This window comes from Cherax quadricarinatus, chromosome 5, assembly GCF_038502225.1.
Source record: "Cherax quadricarinatus isolate ZL_2023a chromosome 5, ASM3850222v1, whole genome shotgun sequence".
NCBI lineage: Eukaryota > Metazoa > Arthropoda > Malacostraca > Decapoda > Parastacidae > Cherax > Cherax quadricarinatus.
In genome coordinates this window covers 67,821,200-67,840,976 of record NC_091296.1, presented here as the reverse complement: position 1 = coordinate 67,840,976, position 19,777 = coordinate 67,821,200, and the positions used below count along the sequence as shown (strand labels likewise).

At 41.4% G+C, this 19,777-nt stretch overlaps 2 protein-coding genes and 1 long non-coding RNA gene across 4 annotated transcripts in view; 1 reads left to right on the top strand and 2 right to left on the bottom strand.

Annotated features, from left to right (window-relative positions):
- Positions 1-2,829: 2,829 nt before the first annotated feature.
- Positions 2,830-6,806, bottom strand: LOC128684629 (sialidase-like). Its single transcript, XM_053770911.2, has 2 exons — positions 6,606-6,806; positions 2,830-5,045 (listed from the first exon to the last, which is right to left on the bottom strand). Exons 1-2 carry the CDS (start codon positions 6,789-6,791, stop codon positions 3,099-3,101), a joined length of 2,133 nt encoding a protein of 710 aa, XP_053626886.2. The 5' UTR covers positions 6,792-6,806; the 3' UTR covers positions 2,830-3,098.
- Positions 6,807-13,973: 7,167 nt separating this feature from the next.
- Positions 13,974-19,777, top strand: part of LOC128685014 (uncharacterized) — a 323,567-nt gene continuing 317,763 nt past the window's right edge. For both annotated transcript variants that reach the window (XR_011394456.1, XR_008406462.2), the window contains exon 1: positions 13,974-14,084. This is a non-coding gene — a long non-coding RNA (uncharacterized lncRNA). The remainder of the gene's footprint in view (positions 14,085-19,777) is intronic.
- LOC128685011 (uncharacterized) overlaps positions 17,257-19,777 on the bottom strand; it is a 2,704-nt gene continuing 183 nt past the window's right edge. The window contains exons 1-2 of the mRNA XM_053771446.2: positions 19,742-19,777; positions 17,257-19,479 (exon numbers count right to left, since the gene is read on the bottom strand). The exon at positions 19,742-19,777 is cut by the window's right edge and continues 183 nt beyond it. Of these exons, the coding sequence (XP_053627421.2) occupies positions 17,533-19,479; positions 19,742-19,777 (1,983 nt within the window). The 3' untranslated portion in view covers positions 17,257-17,532. The remainder of the gene's footprint in view (positions 19,480-19,741) is intronic.

The window sequence follows — 19,777 nt, the reverse complement described above, 5'->3', positions numbered from 1 at the left end:
TCCTGTAGCGCACATAAACTAGATAACTGCTGCAGCATATGGGCGCCTGGCAAACCTGAGAATAGCGTTCCGATACCTCAGTAAAGAATCGTTCAAGACTCTGTACACCGTGTACGTCAGGCCCATACTGGAGTATACAGCACCAGTTTGGACCCCACACCTAGCAGAATAAGTAAGTGACGTGGCACCCACATAAAAAAAAACCAGTTGTTAGGTTTGAGGAGAAGGAATGTAAATTTTAAAGAGTAATTTAGTAATAATGGTAACAAGATTCACACGATAATGATTAAGACCATCAAGGGATGACAAGAGATCAATATTATCACCAACACAGGACCTCGTCTGACCTGTCTCATGCTAACATGTTGGTGTCTACAGACCCGGGTCTTCTGCATGTGGTGACCCGGCTGTCTCCTGACCCTCAATGTTGTTTCTGGGGTAATAATGAATATATTAATGATTCTGTTTTATTAATTTTCATTGCATGTATTGTATTATAGATAATGTGGGAATTATAATAAACTACATTCATTGTTTGTGTTATGAGTGAGCAATAAGTTTTTTGTGAACATATTTGTATATATATATAAGGCTATTAAAAACTATTATAACAAATGTTAACTTGATCTAGTTTTCGTGGACGCTGTATATTTTCTCATATGGCACGTAAAAATGTAAACATTAGTATCAGTTACTTATGTTCTATGTCTAATTGTCAAATGTTAAACCGTAACCGTATTTGCAGCGATTTTCTGAAGCGTCGTACTGGCGGAGCTGAAGGTTAGTGGCAATCAACCTGGTTCTTGAAGATGGTGAGAACGAAGCTGAGGGAGAGGTGGCTGAGGTAGCTCTGGTGAAGGCAGGAGTCAAGGTGGCACTAGTTTGCCCAGTGTAAGAAGTACAGGGTGGTGCGGCCCGGCCAGGAGACCCTGAGGTGCGGAAAGTAGCAGGTGATGGAGAGCGAGATGGAGGGGCACAGCGAGAAACTGGATGCATTAGATCTGGAATCAGCTATAGGTATTCTACCGCCCCTCAGGATGTGACCCACACAGTTGACTAACTCCTAGGTAATTACTAATAGGCGAACAGGGGCAGCAGTTGTAAGGAAACATGTCCAACGTTTCCATCTATGTCGGGATCGAGCTACTAGCACTAAGTATGTGAGCTGAGTACGCTGCCAACCGAACCAGGTTCGAATGGGCTGGTGTACTGATAAGTAGGAGAGGGTCGTACAGATAGAGAGCTGTATCGAGTTTGTGAAGGCTGGACGACCAGGGACAGCAGGTGACTCAAAAGTAAAAGCTAGATGCTGAAAAACTGTTGTAAGAAGTTGTTTTTGTAAAGGTGTGACTATGGTGGTTAAATATGATTCCTAGCAATCAGTAACCCAGTGTCACTTCCAACTTCATAAACGACGCTGCGTCTGACGCTGTGTTTGGATCTGAAACAGAACTGACCTACACTGAGGTCACCATCAGCAGAGTCAGAACGTGGTCACAGTAATCATAGGAAAATTAATATGATTTAAAGTGTGATGCTGCAGATGCTTGAAAAGAAGTAGATGGTGCTGAAGTTTGTGAAACTATAGATGCCGTTCCAGCAGTACGTAGTGTAATGAAGAGGATGGAACTCTATCAGCAGCAGCAGATGAGAGTCGTGATGCAGCTGAATAGAAGCTGGATCTGCAGGTGACTGGATGATCATCGCCCTCGACAGCAAATCCTGTGCTTCGACCAGCAGTGTATTTATAGGTTCGTGTACGACTTTGTTCATCTGTGTAAGTGTAAGAGCCACGCACGTTACCGTCTGCATCCCATTGTTCACTGCGTGCCTGTCCTTTAGCAAAGTCGAATCCATCAGCGTTTGGGTCAGCGAGGGGGGTCTATGAAGGGTGGGCGAGCACGGGCCTGGGCATGGGCAAGGGTAAAGTCAGGATGTGGGGCAGGTAGATGGGCACTCTTGGGCTGGAAGCCTCCAGCTCCAGCTATGTACTGGAGTTAAACATTATTGCCCTCAGGGTCATTGTAGCACAATTTGCCTTCTACCTAACAAGTGAGTTTGAGCAAGCACTCTCAGAAGCTCTTAATTAACATAGAACTGAATATTGGGAATGCCTTCTAGTTCTCACTTGAGGAATTTCGTATGCACTTCGACTGGTCGATGCAAACTCAGGCGCTAACGGCTAAAGCAGAGAACAGTACCTGCAGGGATGACAGTAGATTTTGGTGGATTTAAATGTTAAATATTATCACGATTATCTTAGAGACTGCAGTATGTATATCTATATAACCCAACACGCACACTCATTAACATCTATATTCAGTCTCATTATTATTTAAGAAATTTTTACTTTTACTTACAATGGTGTAGTTATTTTGTACGAGTTTAAAATACTGAAGGTATTTGCTACATAGTTGGGGCGGTGTAGACCTGTGACTAAATCATCAAGTGAAAAATATTGTGTGACTCGAGCTGTGCCACCAGCACAGTACCTGACCTGAGATGTCTCATCAACACAGCACCTGACCTGAGATGTCTCATCAACACAGCACCTGACCTGAGCTGTCTCATCAACACAGTACCTGACCTGAGCTGTCTCATCAACACAGTACCTGACCTGAGCTGTCTCATCAACACAGCACCTGACCTGAGCTGTCTCATCAACACAGCACCTGACCTGAGCTGTCTCATCAACACAGTACCTGACCTGAGCTGTCTCATCAACACAGTACCTGACCTGAGCTGTCTCATCAACATGGTACCTGACCTGAGCTGTCTCATGTTAACCTTTTCGCTGACTACTGACCTTAAACATTGCTTTTAGGGTAACAGTGAACATATTATTCATTCCATTTTTATTAATTTTCATTGCATGTTGTGTTGTACAGCAGATTATGCAGGAAGTATAATACTATACATCCACATGTTGTTTTTTTGTATTTTGTGTTGCATTAGCTCCATTGTAAGAGTAGAAGTACATATATAGCAATAAAAATATTGCGAACATAATTAGAGTTTCTAATTCTTGTAGATGATACACATATTTTCATATGAAATGAATAATGCAAATATTACTAACAATTAATTATGTTCTATATCTAATTGTCAAATGTTAGAACGTAACCGTATTTGCCGCGATTTTCTGAAGCGTCGTACTGACGGAGCTGAAAGTTGGTGGCATCTGACCTGGTTCTTGAAGATGGTGAGAAGGAAGCTGAGGGAAAGGTGGCTGAGGCAGCTCTGGTGAAGGCAGGAGTCAAGGTGGGACTAATCTTCCCAGTGTATGAAGTAGTGGACGGTGCGGCCTGGCCCTTAGACTCTGAGGTGTGGAAAGTAGCAGGGGATGGAGAGCGAGATGGAGGGGCACCGCGAGAAACTGATACTTCCTCAGTTTCAAATCCAATGCCCTCACCTGCTCGGAATCGGTAAGTGCGGCGAGTGCCGTCATCGTCCACCACTGTGTAGGTGCCACGGACATTACCGTCAGCGTCAGCACTCTCCGACCGTGAATACTGCTCAGAATCGAAGCCAAAGCTATAGGATGCATCAGATTTGGAATCAGCTAGAGGGTCGATGAAGGGAACCTCTTGTACAGGAACAATTCTTCCGGTAGGCTGTCCAGAGGGTGCTCCAGGGACTTCGGGTCCTACAGGAATGTGAGCTCCTTCAGCGATAAATCCTGTATCAGATCCTGCCTCGTATTTGATACCTCGACGTTGTCCATCATCAGCAATGAAGTCGAACTTTCCTTCCACATTGTTGTCTCTGTCACCAGATTCTGCTCGTGAGTGACTGGAGGTCTCGTAGGCGAAGGAGTAACTGCCATCAGGAGACAATTGACTGCGAGTATTGGCAGGTTCGAATGGGCGTCCAGTTAGAGAGCTGTACTGAGTTTGTGAGGGTGTGAAGGTAGGACGACCAGGGGCAGCAGGTAAGCGTGAACCGGAGGTAAATGCTGGAGTACCAGGAATTCTAGAGAAAGCTGGAGAGCTAGGAGTTCTAGATGCTGATGGACTGCGGTAAGATGTTGGTGTTCTTGCAGATGAAGTGGTTGGAGAGCCTAAGGGTGACTGAGGAAGATGATTCCCAGAAGCCAGGAACCCAGTGTCACTTCCAGCTTCATAAACAACGCTGCGTCTGACGCCATCATCGGCTACGAAGGAGAACTGCCCATCGACATTAAGGTCAGCATCAGCAGATTCAGAACGTGAGTGGTCACCAGCATCATAAGAAAATGAATATGATGCATCTGACCTTGCTCCGCTTCTCTGAAATGAAACAGGTCCTGCTGGAGAGCCTAAACTAGCTGAGAAAGGCCGTGATGGCAGGCGTGATGCTGCAGATGCTCGGAAAGAAGTAGATGGTACTGAAGTTTGTGAAACTGTAGATGCCGTTGCAGCAGTACGTAGTGAGGGGGATGGAACTCTAGCAGCAGCAGCAGATGAGAGTCGTGTTGCAGCTGGAGTAGAAGCTGGATCTGCAGGTGACTGTGGAAGATCATCGCCCTCGACAACAAATCCTGTGCCTCGACCAGCAGTGTATTTATAGGTTCGTGTACGACCTTGTTCATCTGTGTAAGTGTAAGAGCCACGCACGTTACCGTCCGCATCACTTTGTTCACTGCGTGCCTGTCCTTCACCAGCAAAGTCGAATCCATATGAAGCATCAGCGTTTGGGTCGGCGAGGGGGTCTACGAAGGGTGGGCGAGCACGAGCCTGTGCATGGGCAAGGGCAAAGTCAGGGTGTGGGGCAGGTATATGGGCACCCTTGGGCTGGAAGCCGCCCACTCCAGCTTCATATTGGAGTTGAACATTTTTACCCTCAGGGTCACTGTAGCCGAAGTTACCTTCTACCTGACCTACTGTGGGTGAGCGGGCACTCTCGAAAGCTCCCTCGCCAGTATCGTAGCCGTACTTGTAGGTTCCATCCTTATGTAGAACAGAATATTGGGAGCGTCTTCCAGTGCCCACTTGAGGAATTTTATAGGCACTTTCGTCTGGTCGAGGCAAGCTCAGCGTGCTAACCGCACAAGCGGACAACAGCACCTGCAAGGGCGATAGATTTTGCTACTGGATTAAATTGTTAGATATTAACACAAATAGCAGAGATTACACATTGTCAGCAACATTCCAATAAATACTGAATTCTTAATTACAAAACAAACACATTAATCTTTATAATTTTACAAAAACAGGAAAATTGAATATTTTCAGACTGGAATATTGACTACAATTATTGTTTATGTTTGAAATAGATTAATTGCATCATTTAAATGTATCCAGAAGAAAATTTATCTTGTTACTGATTTTACGGTAGTATTATGACTTTATATATATAGAAAAAGACTCCCCGGGGGATTACCAATAGACCCCTGGCTGTCTTCAAGAAGGCGCTGGACAGGCACCTAAAGTCAGTACCTGACCAGCCGGACTGTTGTTCGTACGTCAGTTTGCGTCCGGGCAGCAATAACAGCCTGGTTGATCAGACCCTGACCTACCACATGGCCTGGTCTCCAACCGAGCTGCGGGGTCGTTGACCCTCGAAACCCTCTCCAGGTATACTCCAGGAATTCATTAATTCTCGCTTGTTGGTTAAGTCATGATCAACAAGCGAGATTGTAACAGCGTCTACTGCTGAAAACCTGTTGCGTGTTATCCAAGTTTTATTGATTATGAAATGTAAAGCGTTGGTAATACCAGTATTATCAGGCATCTATATTACCCATAGTGATTCATGTCACAAGGTCATTTTGCTGCTCTAGAATCTTTTCACACTGTTGAGAATCCTTATTTATGCAAAGACCAACAGATTGACTTGACTTAAGAAATCGTAATGACACGATTGCAAATAACAGATTTATAGTAAAAATTAAACTCCATCATGGATGGGGTGTTTTTTCTACTCTTAGAAAAATACTGAGAAACAGTACAAATAAAAGAAACTGGGAAATGTTCGAACTCAGGAGAGGTGCTGTGTTCTCACGGTATGTGTGACTGTAACTACAATAAACTTTCGTAGCTTCAAACCAATGTATAATTCTGATAATTATATGAAACACATATGGTTGAATCCGGCCTAATTCCGTTAATTCCTAAATTTAGTTTGTCCAAAGACAAACTTAATTTTATTGTCACAATTCGCGTCCAAGCCAAAGGTAATTCTACAAAAGGATTAGCAATTAAGGTAATCCTGGCAAATAGGCCTTACTGTCTTTAACGTATACTGGCCCGGTGGCCTGGTGTTGTTAAAACTCCCGCTTCACACACGGAGGGCCCGGGTTCGATTCCCGGCGGGTGGAAACATTTCGACACGTTTCCTTACACCTATTGTCCTGTTCACCTAGCAGCAAATAGGTACCTGAGTGTTAGTCGACTGGTGTGGATCGCATCCTGGGGGACAAGACTGAGGACTCCAATGGAAATAAGCTAGACAGTCCTCGATGACGCACTGACTTTCTTGGGTTATCCTGGGTGGCTAACCCTCCGGGGTTAAAAATCCGAACGAAACCTTATCTTATCTGTCTCAAGTGTCAGTGGTGAAGCCTGTGTTACTACATGATCAAGTGAGAGGAACATCTTGTGCGTCAGTGTTATGGTAGACATTACCAAGTTAGTCCAGGAGACCATGATGTAGTAGGGACGTGGACGGTGTGGTGGCTGGAGGTGGTGTGGTAGTGTGTGTATCGTCAGCCTCTTATATGCTACGCACTGAGCCCTGATGGCGGCAGACCTTGCTATTATACCCGTTACCTTGTTGCCCGTCTCTAACTGATTCGGATTTCTTCCCGACATTCTTCATGGAGCATGAGTCTCCAGCTGTTATCTCTCTTCATTTCCTCTATTTACCTGTGCAGAATTAACCTCTATTTGTGATGCATTTCTTGTTTCTCTTCATATATTATTCTCAAATTGTGATCATCAGCATAAGCCTCAAAAGGCATATCATTTGGGTAAGAGAATTTGATAGTTTTATATTCTATACAGGAGGGCTTGACCCTCTTCTACTGGGTCTTATGTCGAAGAAGGGCTTGAAAATATTGGAGAACGAAACAATGTGGATTTTCCTAGGATGCTCCTCTACCACCAAAATACTAATCATGCGGAAGAAATTTCGATAATCAATGCATCAGAGATCGTGTGACTGAGAGAATTACCTTCATTGTTGATAATATTCTCAGATAAACTCATCCAAACCTTTGCACAGATGCTTTCCAAATTTTCTTCACCACATACATGTGAGAACTTCTCTGCACCATGGAAAATTACCTCTCTACAAATCACTATCCATCACTTTTTTTTTTTTTTTTGTAAAGAACCTTATTAGATCCCAATGCTTTGTCTTGAAGCCAAGCATCGCACGCTACCACGAATTATATATATCGACGGCTTAGTCCACCAACCAACTGGTGCTATCTATGGTTGTCAGGGTGATTAATGATTTCTGTATAGTAACTGGAGCATGCATCAACATTTAAACCCATAACTTTCAAACTGGACTATTTGTTATTATTGTTGCTCTTAAATATATCCAAGTATCTAAAGCTGATACTTTAATTGTGAGTTGTACACTACCATCCGTAATTGTGAGTGGTACACTAACATCCGTAATTGTGAATGGTACACTACCATCCGTAATTGTGAGTGGTACACTAACATCCGTAATTGTGAGTGGTACACTACCATCCGTAATTGTGAGTGGTACACTACCATCCGTAATTGTGAGTGGTACACTACCATCCGTAATTGTGAGTGGTACACTACCATCCGTAATTGTGAGTGGTACACTACCATCCGTAATTGTGAGTGGTACACTACCATCCGTAATTGTGAGTGGTACACTACCATCCGTAATTGTGAGTGGTACACTACCATCCGTAATTGTGAGTGGTACACTACCATCCGTAATTGTGAGTGGTACACTACCATCCGTAATTGTGAGTGGTACACTACCATCCGTAATTGTGAGTGGTACACTACCATCCGTAATTGTGAGTGGTACTTACCATCCGTAATTGTGAGTGGTACACTACCATCCGTAATTGTGAGTGGTACACTACCATCCGTAATTGTGAGTGGTACACTACCATCCGTAATTGTGAGTGGTACACTACCATCCGTAATTGTGAGTGGTACACTACCATCCGTAATTGTGAGTGGTACACTACCATCCGTAATTGTGAGTGTTACACTACCATCCGTAATTGTGAGTGGTACACTACCATCCGTAATTGTGAGTGGTACACTACCATCCGTAATTGTGAGTGGTACTTACCATCCGTAATTGTGAGTGGTACACTACCATCCGTAATTGTGAGTGGTACACTACCATCCGTAATTGTGAGTGGTACACTACCATCCGTAATTGTGAGTGGTACACTACCATCCGTAATTGTGAGTGGTACACTACCATCCGTAATTGTGAGTGGTACACTACCATCCGTAATTGTGAGTGGTACACTACCATCCGTAATTGTGAGTGGTACACTACCATCCGTAATTGTGAGTGGTACTTACCATCCGTAATTGTGAGTGGTACTTACCATCCGTAATTGTGAGTGGTACACTACCATCCGTAATTGTGAGTGGTACACTACCATCCGTAATTGTGAGTGGTACACTACCATCCGTAATTGTGAGTGGTACACTACCATCCGTAATTGTGAGTGGTACTTACCATCCGTAATTGTGAGTGGTACACTACCATCCGTAATTGTGAGTGGTACACTACCATCCGTAATTGTGAGTGGTACTTACCATCCGTAATTGTGAGTGGTACACTACCATCCGTAATTGGTCTTAACTTCATTCCTTCAATCGAGCCTGAATGTCTTCCGTTATCCCAGACGACGCATGACCCCTAGGGGTTTAGCGCTTCCCATGAATATAACAATAATAATAATAATAATAATAATAATAATAATAATAATAATAATAATAATAATAATAATAATATTCTTCATGAATGTCAATTATTACATGCTCATATCAGAAGCCAGACACAGTTACATATGGTAGAACTGTTAACACTGAACCCCTTCCAGGGAGTTGCCCCAGTGTCGGTCGGGACGGCTTTGAACATTGATCAAAGGATCTAAATTTAATCTTCCCTTCCTTGGATCGAACTTGAATACCTCCTAGGCACTGTATGAAACCATACGGTTTCGACCTTCCCCCGTGATTAAAATGAAAAATGTAGAAAATGGATTCAGAGCGCGGATTTTGTGAATGCCCTCACATTAGCCTTTCAATGTTTAATGGAAATGATGACTCAGCAAAGGCGTATGCCTTCATGCAGGGAGTAAATTATAACGTTGAGCCGTCCAAACCTCGAGAACAATAATACAAAAAGACCTTTAAGAGAAATTAAACACCAGTCACTCTATCATCATTCTGTCATGAAGACCGAAGCACATATCTATGGCTACTGCAACAAAATCAACATATTCTAGGACGGTACTATTGCTTGACGCATAGTGGTTTGAGCCACTATGCGTCACTATGTGCTGGAATGCGAAACAAAAAATCGTGAATTCAGAAAACTCGCAAATGTTCAAGGACTGAGCATTTTTTCAGTGAAATATTACCAACAATTCTGATATAAAATACCCTGATTCTGCTTATTGTAAATAACTCATAACTACTGTAACTTTCCTAATATAACAATAACTCAATAAAGTTTGGGTACTGTCAATAATTCATAACCTTGTATAAGCAACATTTTATTTTTTTTATTATGAGTACATCTCTGAATGTGTGTACTGAGAGGAACACTGCCTGTGCACGATGAGAATTATCTCTCACAATATATGCACTCCAAGTTTACTTTAATCCAAGAATGCCCATATATATATATATATATATATATATATATATATATATATATATATATATATATATATATATATATATATATATATATATATATATATATATATATATATATATATATATAACTCATCAGGGTAACTAGGGATCCCAGGGCAGCTAGTTTTCTGTTCCAGCGGCTCAGTGCGGCTGTTCAAAGGGGTAATGCCTGCTGTATTTTGGGCACACCCCCCAGCTCTGAGGAGCTGGATGAGATTTTCGCCTTATAATCGGTGATACACACGTAACAACATGTACCTTATATGCCACCTTTATATCAACAATGTATCTCTTAAATCTTCTGTACCATATTATGTAATAAAATATTCCTATTGGTAAAATATATATATATATATATATATATATATATATATATATATATATATATATATATATATATATATATATATTTTCAACAAGTCGGCCGTCTCCCACCGAGGAAGGGTGACCCAAAGAGAAAGAAAATCCCCAAAAAAGAAAATACTTTCATCATCATTTAACACTTTCACCTCACTCACACATAATCACTGTTTTTGCAGAGGTGCCCAGAATACAACAGCTTAGAAGTATATACATGTACGTATAAAAATACACAATATATCTCTCCAAACTGCCAATATCCCAAACCCCTCCTTTAGAGTGCAGGCATTGTACTTCCCATTTCCAGGACTCAAGTCCGGTTATATAAAATAACCGGTTTCCCTGAATCCCTTCACTAAATATTACCCTGCTCACACTCCAACAGATCGTCAGGTCCCAAATACCATTTGTCTCCATTCACTCCTATCTAACACGCCCACGCACGCTTGCTGGAAGTCCAAACCCCTCGCCTACAACACCTCCTTTTCCCCCTCCCTCCAACCTTTTCGAGGACGATCCCTATCCCGCCTTCCTTCCCCTACAGATTTATACGCTCTCCATTTCATTCTACTTTGATCCATTCTCTCTAAATGACCAAACCACCTCAACAATCCCTCTTCAGCCCTCTGACTAATACTTTTATTAACTCCACACCTCCTAATTTCCACATTCCGAATTTTCTGCATAATATTTACACCACGCATTGCCCTTAGACAGGACATCTCCACTGCCTCCAACCGTCTCCTCGCTGCTGCATTTACAACCCAAGCTTCACACCCATATAAGAGTGTTGGTACTACTATACTTTCATACATTCCCTTCTTTGCCTCCTTAGATAATATTTTTTGCCTCCACATATACCTCAATGCACCACTCACCTTTTTTCCTTCATCAATTCTATGATTAACCTCATCCTTCATAAATCCATCCGCTGACACGTCAACTCCCAAATATCTGAAAACATTCACTTCTTCCATACTCCTCCTCCCCAATTTGATATCCAATTTTTCTTTATCTAAATCATTTGATACTCTCATCACCTTACTCTTTTCTATGTTCACTTTCAACTTTCTACCTTTACACACATTCCCAAATTCGTCCACTAACCCTTGCAATTTTTCTTTAGAATCTCCCATAAGCACAGTATCATCAGCAAAAGGTAACTGTGTCACTTCTCATTTTGTATTTAATTCCCCATAATTTAATCTCACCCCTCTCCCGAACACCCTAGCATTTACTTCTTTTACAACCCCATCTACAAATATATTAAACAACCATGGTGACATTACACATCCCTGTCTAAGACCTACTTTTACCGGGAAGTATTCTCCCTCTCTTCTACACACCCTAACCTGAGCCTCATTATCCTCATAAAAACTCTTTACAGCTTTTAGTAACTTACCACCTATTCCATATACTTGCAACATCTGCCACATTGCTCCCACACACACACACACACACACACATTATATATATATATATATATATATATATATATATATATATATATATATATATATATATATATATATATATATATATATATATATATATATATATATATATATATATATATATAAAACTTGAAGTATTTTTTTTACCAATATTTCTTCTCTCCTACTCTTTCGGGTGTTTAAAGTGGGCTTAACATTATTGTATTTACTGAACAGAAGTGAGAGGTTAATGTATCCATTTACGATAGGTTTGGTGTATCTTAACGTCGGGTCCTTGTGGTTGAAGTGGTAGCAACCCTCAACTCTCATCTGAAGGACCTGGGTACCATCCCATCACAACTGGAAATATTGGATAACAATGGGTTTTCTGCATGCACAGCTAAATGCCACCCATCTCTTTACAAACATTACACCATGCTGAAGTAAAAATTATGAATATGATTATACATATTGTCTTTAAGTAAATTTATTCAGGTAAAGATATACAGTTACATAAATTATCATACATAGCAGCATGTGTGTAAATAACCTAGGATAACCCCCCCCCCAAAAAAAAAAAGTCAAAGTGACATATTTCCATTAGAGTTCTTGTGTGTTGTTCAGCTATTATTATTTATTCGCCTTATGAGTAGTTGCCCGAAATGTATTACATATTTTTTTTTTTTATTCGCCGGTATTCTCCTGGCCCGGGTCTTTTCCATCTAGTGGTGACCCGGCCTTGGCTCCCTATCTAGGGAGTGTCTCGAGACTTAAGTCTCCCATGGGAGGAGGTACAAGTACCCCCTCATCTTTGGGACCAACTGTCCCCAGGCCTAGCCACATTCCCCGCCCTCACGGGGCTCGTAGGGAGAAGCTAGGCCTCTGGTCTGCCAGAAGTGACCGGGTGTGGAAGTGTGAATTGCTCATTACTCTAAAATTTGTTCATGATTGCAGCCATGTATAAACGTAAGTAACCATTCTTACAGTATTCATTACCTTTGTAACTTGTGAGTTCATTACCTTTGTAACTTGTGAGTTCATTACCTTGTACCTAGTTCAGCCATCAAAACTTTGGAGCCCGGTCCCTGGACCCATTGTGTACCTCTGTAATCTGTAAATACCTTTGTAACTTGTCATGATTGTGACTAGACCTACCTGGAGTTCATTACCTTTGTAAATTGTGAGTTCATTACCTTTGTAAATTGTGAATTCATTACCTCTCTAACTTGCTCAGCTATCAAAACTTTGAGGCCCAGTCCCTGGACCAATTATGTACCTCTGTAATCTTTTGACTACCGCCCACAGGATGGGTATGGGGTGCATAATAAACATATTAAACTAAACTAACTGGTCTGCCATCTACCCCGCCCCACAAAGGGGCTCGTGGGGATGGCAGTCTTATTAGCTGCAGATGGTAGCAAGCTCAGGCTTTGTATTACATAATTAGTGGCTTTCGTGCCTACTGCTGTATTCATGTACCTACATTATCTGTATGCTCAATGGAATAAAGCATTAATTGTGTAATAAAACATTATCATTAACAACAGGTATCTGGGTGTTAACTGATTGTTGGGTTGCATCCTGCGGTCAAGAGGATCAAAGAACACCACTGAAAATAAAGCAGATATCGTAGCTTTACTGGAGTATTCTGAGTTACTAACCCTCTAGATTAAAAATGCGAAGGCTTCTAGATATTAGGTATCCTGTTTACTTAAGTTAGTGTAACCTTCCATTTTCTTTATGCACAGCATCCAGAGCTGCTGCCAGTGATGGCATCCCTGGTGCCTCCAACACAATGATGAACTTAAGTAAGTTTATTCAGGTATACACAAATATGTGTGTTTACATCAGCGCAGGAGAATGCTACAATACTGAGTTTAGCTGTTCAGTGGAATTCCGTGGCTCGGGAGACAACGCTCTCGCCTCACACACTGAGTGTTAGTGGTTCAATCCCCGGCACGGATGGAAACGTTGGGCATGTTTCCTTAAACCTGCTGTTCCTGGTGTGGGTGGCATCCTGGGGTACAAGACTAAAGGATCATAATGGAAGTAAGACAAAACAGTCCCTATTGACACACTGACTTTCTTGGGTTATTCTGAATGGCACGAATAGCTAACCCTTCGAGTTAAAAATCCAAACAAATCTTATCGTAAGTTATCCAAACTCAGACAATAATATTTCTTTCTTTCGCAAATCGTTATTTGGGGAGACATTAGCCACATAAATAATTTTACGAGAGGAAGCTTGACCGTAATATATTACAAGCTGGTCCAATGAGCGACTAACATTAATACTCAACGTTCCAACATTCTCAGTTTGTAAACAAGCAATATGTATTTCTTAAGTGACGCTCTACAACACAAGTTACAATAATAGTGAACAAGAGGAGTGTTTTCAACAGCACAAAGTAATTCCTGACTCAGCAATGTGAGTATCACTAGAATATGCAAGTATTAGGTTACATTTTTAGGTTAGGTTAGTTTAATATAGGTTGGGTTAATTTTGGTTGGGTTAGGTTAATTTAGGGTGGGTTATGTTAGATTAATTTAGATTGTGTGTTGTGTTAGGTTAATTTGGTTGTGTGTTGTGTTAGGTTAATTTAGATTGTGTGTTGTGTTAGGTTAATTTAGGTTGTGTTGTGTTAGGTTAATTTAGGTTGTATGTTGTGTTAGGTTAATTTAGGTTGTGTGTTGTGTTAGGTTAATTTAGGTTGTGTTGTGTTAGGTTAGTTTAGGTTTTTAGGTTAATTTAGGTTGTGTTAGGTTAATTTAGGTTGTGTGTTGTGTTAGGTAAATTTAGGTTGTTTGTTGTGTTAGGTTAATTTAGGTTGTTAGGTTAATTTAGGTCGTGTGTTGTGTTCTATTTTATATTTTAATGACACTTTATGGCTATCATATAGGAAGTAAGTAAGTAAGTTTATTCAGGTATACACAAATACAGTTACATAGAATTATCATACATAGCAGCATATGTGTAGAGAACCTAGAATAACCCAAAAAAGTCAGAGTGACTTATTTCCATTGGGGTCCTTTAATATTTCCATTGGGGACGTAAAGCATTTGTCGTATAGGACCTAAAGCAACTGTCATATAGGACCTAAAGCAACTGTCATATAGGACCTAAAGCAACTGTCATATAGGACCTAAAGCAACTGTCATATAGGACCTAAAGCAACTGTCATATAGGACCTAAAGCAACTGTCATATAGGACCTAAAGCAACTGTCATATAGGACCTAAAGCAACTGTCATATAGGATCTAAAGTGACTCATATAGGATGTAAAGCGATTGTCATATAGGATCTAAAGTGACTCATAGGATCTAAAGCGACTGTCATATAGGATATAAAGCGACTGTCATATAGGATCTAAAGCGACTGTCATATAGGATTTAAAGCGACTGTCATATAGGATCTAAAGCGACTGTCATATAGGATATAAAGCGACTGTCATATAGGATTTAAAGCGACTCATATATGACCTAAAGCAACTGTCATATAGGATCTAAAGCAACTGTCATATAGGATCTAAAGCGACTCATATAGGACCTAAAGCAACTGTCATATAGGATCTAAAGCAACTGTCATATAGGATCTAAAGCGACTCATATAGGACCTAAAGCAACAGTCATACAGGATCTAAAGCTACTCATATAGGACCTAAAGCAACTGTCATATAGGATCTAAAGCGACTGTCATATAGGATGTAAAGCGACTGTCATATAGGATCTAAAGCGACTCATATAGGACCTAAAGCAACTGTCATATAGGATCTAAAGCGACTGTCATATAGGATCTAAAGTGACTCATAGGACCTAAAGCAACAGTCATATAGGATCTAAAGCGACTGTCATATAGGATCTAAAGTGACTCGTATAGGACCTAAACTTTAGGTCCTATGAGTCACTTTAGATCCTATATGACAGTTTTAGATCTATTACAGGTCCTAAAGCAACTGTCATATAGGATCTAAAGCGACTCATATAGGACCTAAAGCAACAGTCATACAGGATCTAAAGCGACTCATATAGGAACTAAAGCAACAGTCATACAGGATCTAAAGCAACTCAGTATAGGACCTAAAGCAAGTCTTATAAGATCTAAAGCAACTCAATATAGGACTTAAAGCATCTGTCATATAGGACCTAAAGCAAGTTACTGTACGTATATTTAAATGACAATACGTACCATAAAAGAGGATTTGTTGAGTCGTTGGGATTCTGCTGCCTACTCCAGTATATATAGGGTGCATCATACAGCCTGCATACGCAGATATATATACACCGAGAGGTTTATTTCTCTTTATATATGATGAGAGTTTAATCACTATTTTAGAGATTAAAGTATTTTTAATAGGCTTAATACCCATTAACCAATCAACAACGTGCATAGCAACTAAAGTCTTAATCTACACAACTTGCGAGCCCACTGAAGTACTTCTGTAGGAGACGGGAAGCCTGGGAAAAGGTGGCGGCAATTCCTCTAGGATTACAAAATTGACCATTTTTCAGGACAAAAACTAAATATTTTTCAGCTCAGATTTTCTGATAATGCATTGGTTGTGTGTTTGAGATGGGATTAATTACTTACAACCTTATTGTTGATTTTTTTTAATTTGCTACGTCAAAAAGGACTTTAACGTGTTAGTTATTTATACTGTAACTTTTGTCCTGTTTTGTGCACCATATAGTGCTTAGATGGAGATCTGGACACCCTCAAGAATTTCTCTCCTCCCCCAGTAAAGTCCCGCCTCAATACACCTATAGCTATTCCAGGTGACAGTACAGAGTAGTCCCACTGTCCCTAGGTTTGCTGTTTCCAGCGAAGGGATTAACTTCCTGAAATAATTTTTAAAATATTTCGAGAAGTTTCATTTTGCCGTGTAATATTGCTTCTTCAACTGGAATGAGCGTAAATGAGTGTGCTTATAGTGTGAAGTGATCTGACCTCCAAAAATGACCTGGTTGTGAAGAGGTTACATGCAACTTAAGTAACCCTTATGCAGTCGATAGGCTTTAGACCACATACACCATGACACAATAACTTCTGTTTGTCTATTCTGTAATCACTTCTTTTCATATTCAGGCTTATTCAAATGTTTGTTGGTATCTCCTACATGTACTGTTTTTTCTCAACATTACTTGCAAGGGAGAAAATACACACCTTTATTAAGAGGTATGTAAGTTTAATTGTGACGACTAGGCTGCTGCTGATGTTATTTCATCTGATATATTAACGTCCACACTTTGCCACGAATATTCTATTTCCTTTATCTTTTCATAAAAGTTATACTAAGCACTTAATAAAATCATCTGATAAGGGAGTATGCAATGGAAAACAATTATTTTCGGTACAAAAAGGGAACTTGTTATATAAACCACTGAAATATCCTAAATAAGTTGGCATTATTTTTTAATCTGCTTTTATTGACAATATAGATTTAAAAGAAGGAATGTAAAGCATAAGAAGATAATATCGTAATGAAGATGCTAACGACATCAGCATGATAACTACGACCAACATAGGATGACAGGAGGATTGTGTTGTATCAACACAGTTACTCGACCTGACCACTCTCATGCTAACATTTTGCGGACTGGGGTAATATTAAACATATTGATTCTACTTTTTTATTAATTTTCATTGCAAGTTGTATGTTACAACAGATTATCAAGGAAGTATAATACTATACATCCAAACTTTTTTTTTTTTTTGCATTTTGTGTTGCAATAGCTCCATTGTAAGTGTATATGTACATATATAAAGCTATTAAAATATTGCGAGCATAATTAGAAAGAGTTTCTAATTCTTGTAGATGATACATATATTTTCATATGAAATGAATAATGCAAACATTAGTTACAATTATGTTGTATGTCTAATTGTCAAATGTTAGAACGTAACCGTATTTGCCGCGATTTTCTGAAGCGTCGTACTGACGGAGCTGAAAGTTGGTGGCATCCGATCTGGTTCTTGAAGATGGTGAGAAGGAAGCTGAGGGAAAGGTGGCTGAGGCAGCTCTGGTGATGGCAGGAGTCAAGGTGGGACTAATCTTCCCAGTGTATGAAGTAGTGGATGGTGCGGCCTGGCCCGGAGACCCTGAGGTGCGGAAAGTAGCAGGGGATGGAGAGCGAGACGGAGGGGCACCGCGAGAAACTGATACTTCCTCAGTTTCAAATCCAATACCCTCACCTGCTCGGAATCGGTGAGTGCGGCGAGTGCCATCATCGTCTACCACTGTGTAGGTGCCACGGACATTACCGTCAGCGTCAGCACTCTCCGACCGTGAATACTGCTCAGAATCAAAGGCAAAGCTGTAGGATGCATCAGATTTTGAATCAGCCAGAGGGTCGATGAAAGGAACCTCTTGTACAGGAACAATTCTTCCGGTAGGTTGTCCAGAGGGTGCGCCAGGGACTTCGGGTCCTACAGGAATGTGAGCTCCTTCAGCAATAAATCCTGTATCGGATCCTGCCTCGTATTTGATAGCTCGACGTTGTCCATCATCAGCAACAAAGTCGAACCTCCCTTCCACATTGTTGTCTCTGTCACCAGATTCTGCTCGTGAGTGACTGGAGGTCTCGTAGGCGAAGGAGTAACTGCCATCAGGAGACAATTGGCTGCGAGTATTGGCAGGTTCGAATGGGCGTCCAGTTAGAGAGCTGTACTGAGTTTGTGAGGGTGTGAAGGTAGGACGACCAGGGGCAGCAGGTAAGCGTGAACCGGAGGTAAATGCTGGAGTGCCAGGAGTTCTAGGGAAAGCTGGAGAGCTAGGAATTCTAGGTGCTGATGGACTGCGGTAAGATGTTGGTGTTCTTGCAGATGAAGTGGTTGGAGGGCCTGAGGGTGATTGAGGAAGATGATCCCCAGAAGCCAGGAACCCAGTGTCACTTCCAGCTTCATAAACGACGCTGCGTCTGACGCCATCGTCGGCTACGAAGGAAAACTGCCCATCGACATTGAGGTCAGCATCAGCAGATTCAGAACGTGAGTGGTCACCAGCATCATAAGAAAATGAGTATGATGCATCTGATCTTGCTCCGCTTCTCTGGAATGAAACAGGTCCTGTTGGAGAGCCTAAACTAGCTGAGAAAGGCCGTGATGGCAGGCGTGATGCTGCAGATGCTCTTAAAGAAGTAGATGGCACTGAAGTTTGTGAAACTATAGATGCCGTTGCAGCAGTACGTAGTGAGGGGGATGGAACTCTAGCAGCAGCAGCAGATGAGAGTCGTGTTGCAGCTGGAGTAGAAACTGGATCTGCAGGTGACTGTGGAAGATCATCGCCTTCGACAACAAATCCTGTGCCTCGACCAGCAGTGTATTTATAGGTTCGTGTACGACCTTGTTCATCTGTGTAAGTGTAAGAGCCACGCACGTTACCGTCCGCATCACTTTGTTCACTGCGTGCTTGTCCTTCACCAGCAAAGTCGAATCCATATGAAGCATCAGCGTTTGGGTCGGCGAGGGGGTCTACGAAGGGTGGGCGAGCACGAGCCTGTGCATGGGCAAGGGCAAAGTCAGGGTGTGGGGCAGGTATATGGGCACCCTTGGGCTGGAAGCCGCCTACTCCAGCTTCGTACTGGAGTTGAACATTATTGCCCTCGGGGTCCCTGTAGCCGAAGTTGCCTTCTACTTGACCTACTGTGGGTGAGCGAGCACTCTCGAAAGCTCCCTCGCCAGTATCGTAGCCGTACTTGTAGGTTCCATCCTTATGTAAAACATAATACTGGGAGCGTCTTCCAGTGCCTACTTGAGGAATTTTGTAGGTACTTTCGTCTGGTCGAGGCAAACTCAGTGCGCTAACCGCAAAAGCGGACAACAGCACCTGCAAGGGAGACATTTTATCGATAGTAACAAGTCCCGAATTCTAAATAACTAAAACACATTAATATTAACTAAAGCGCATTAACTAAAAGTGCATTGTACTACTTAGGTAAAAGCCCAAGCTGGATGTGGTCTCTAAATGTCTGACAACATTTTGAAGTGAGGATTATCTAATGGGGTCAGTTTTGTGGTAAACATTGCTATATGACCCTTGTAGGTTTAGCGCTTCTTTTTTATTATAATAATAATGTGGTAGACATTACCAAGTTAGTCCAGGAGACCATGATGTAGTAGGGACG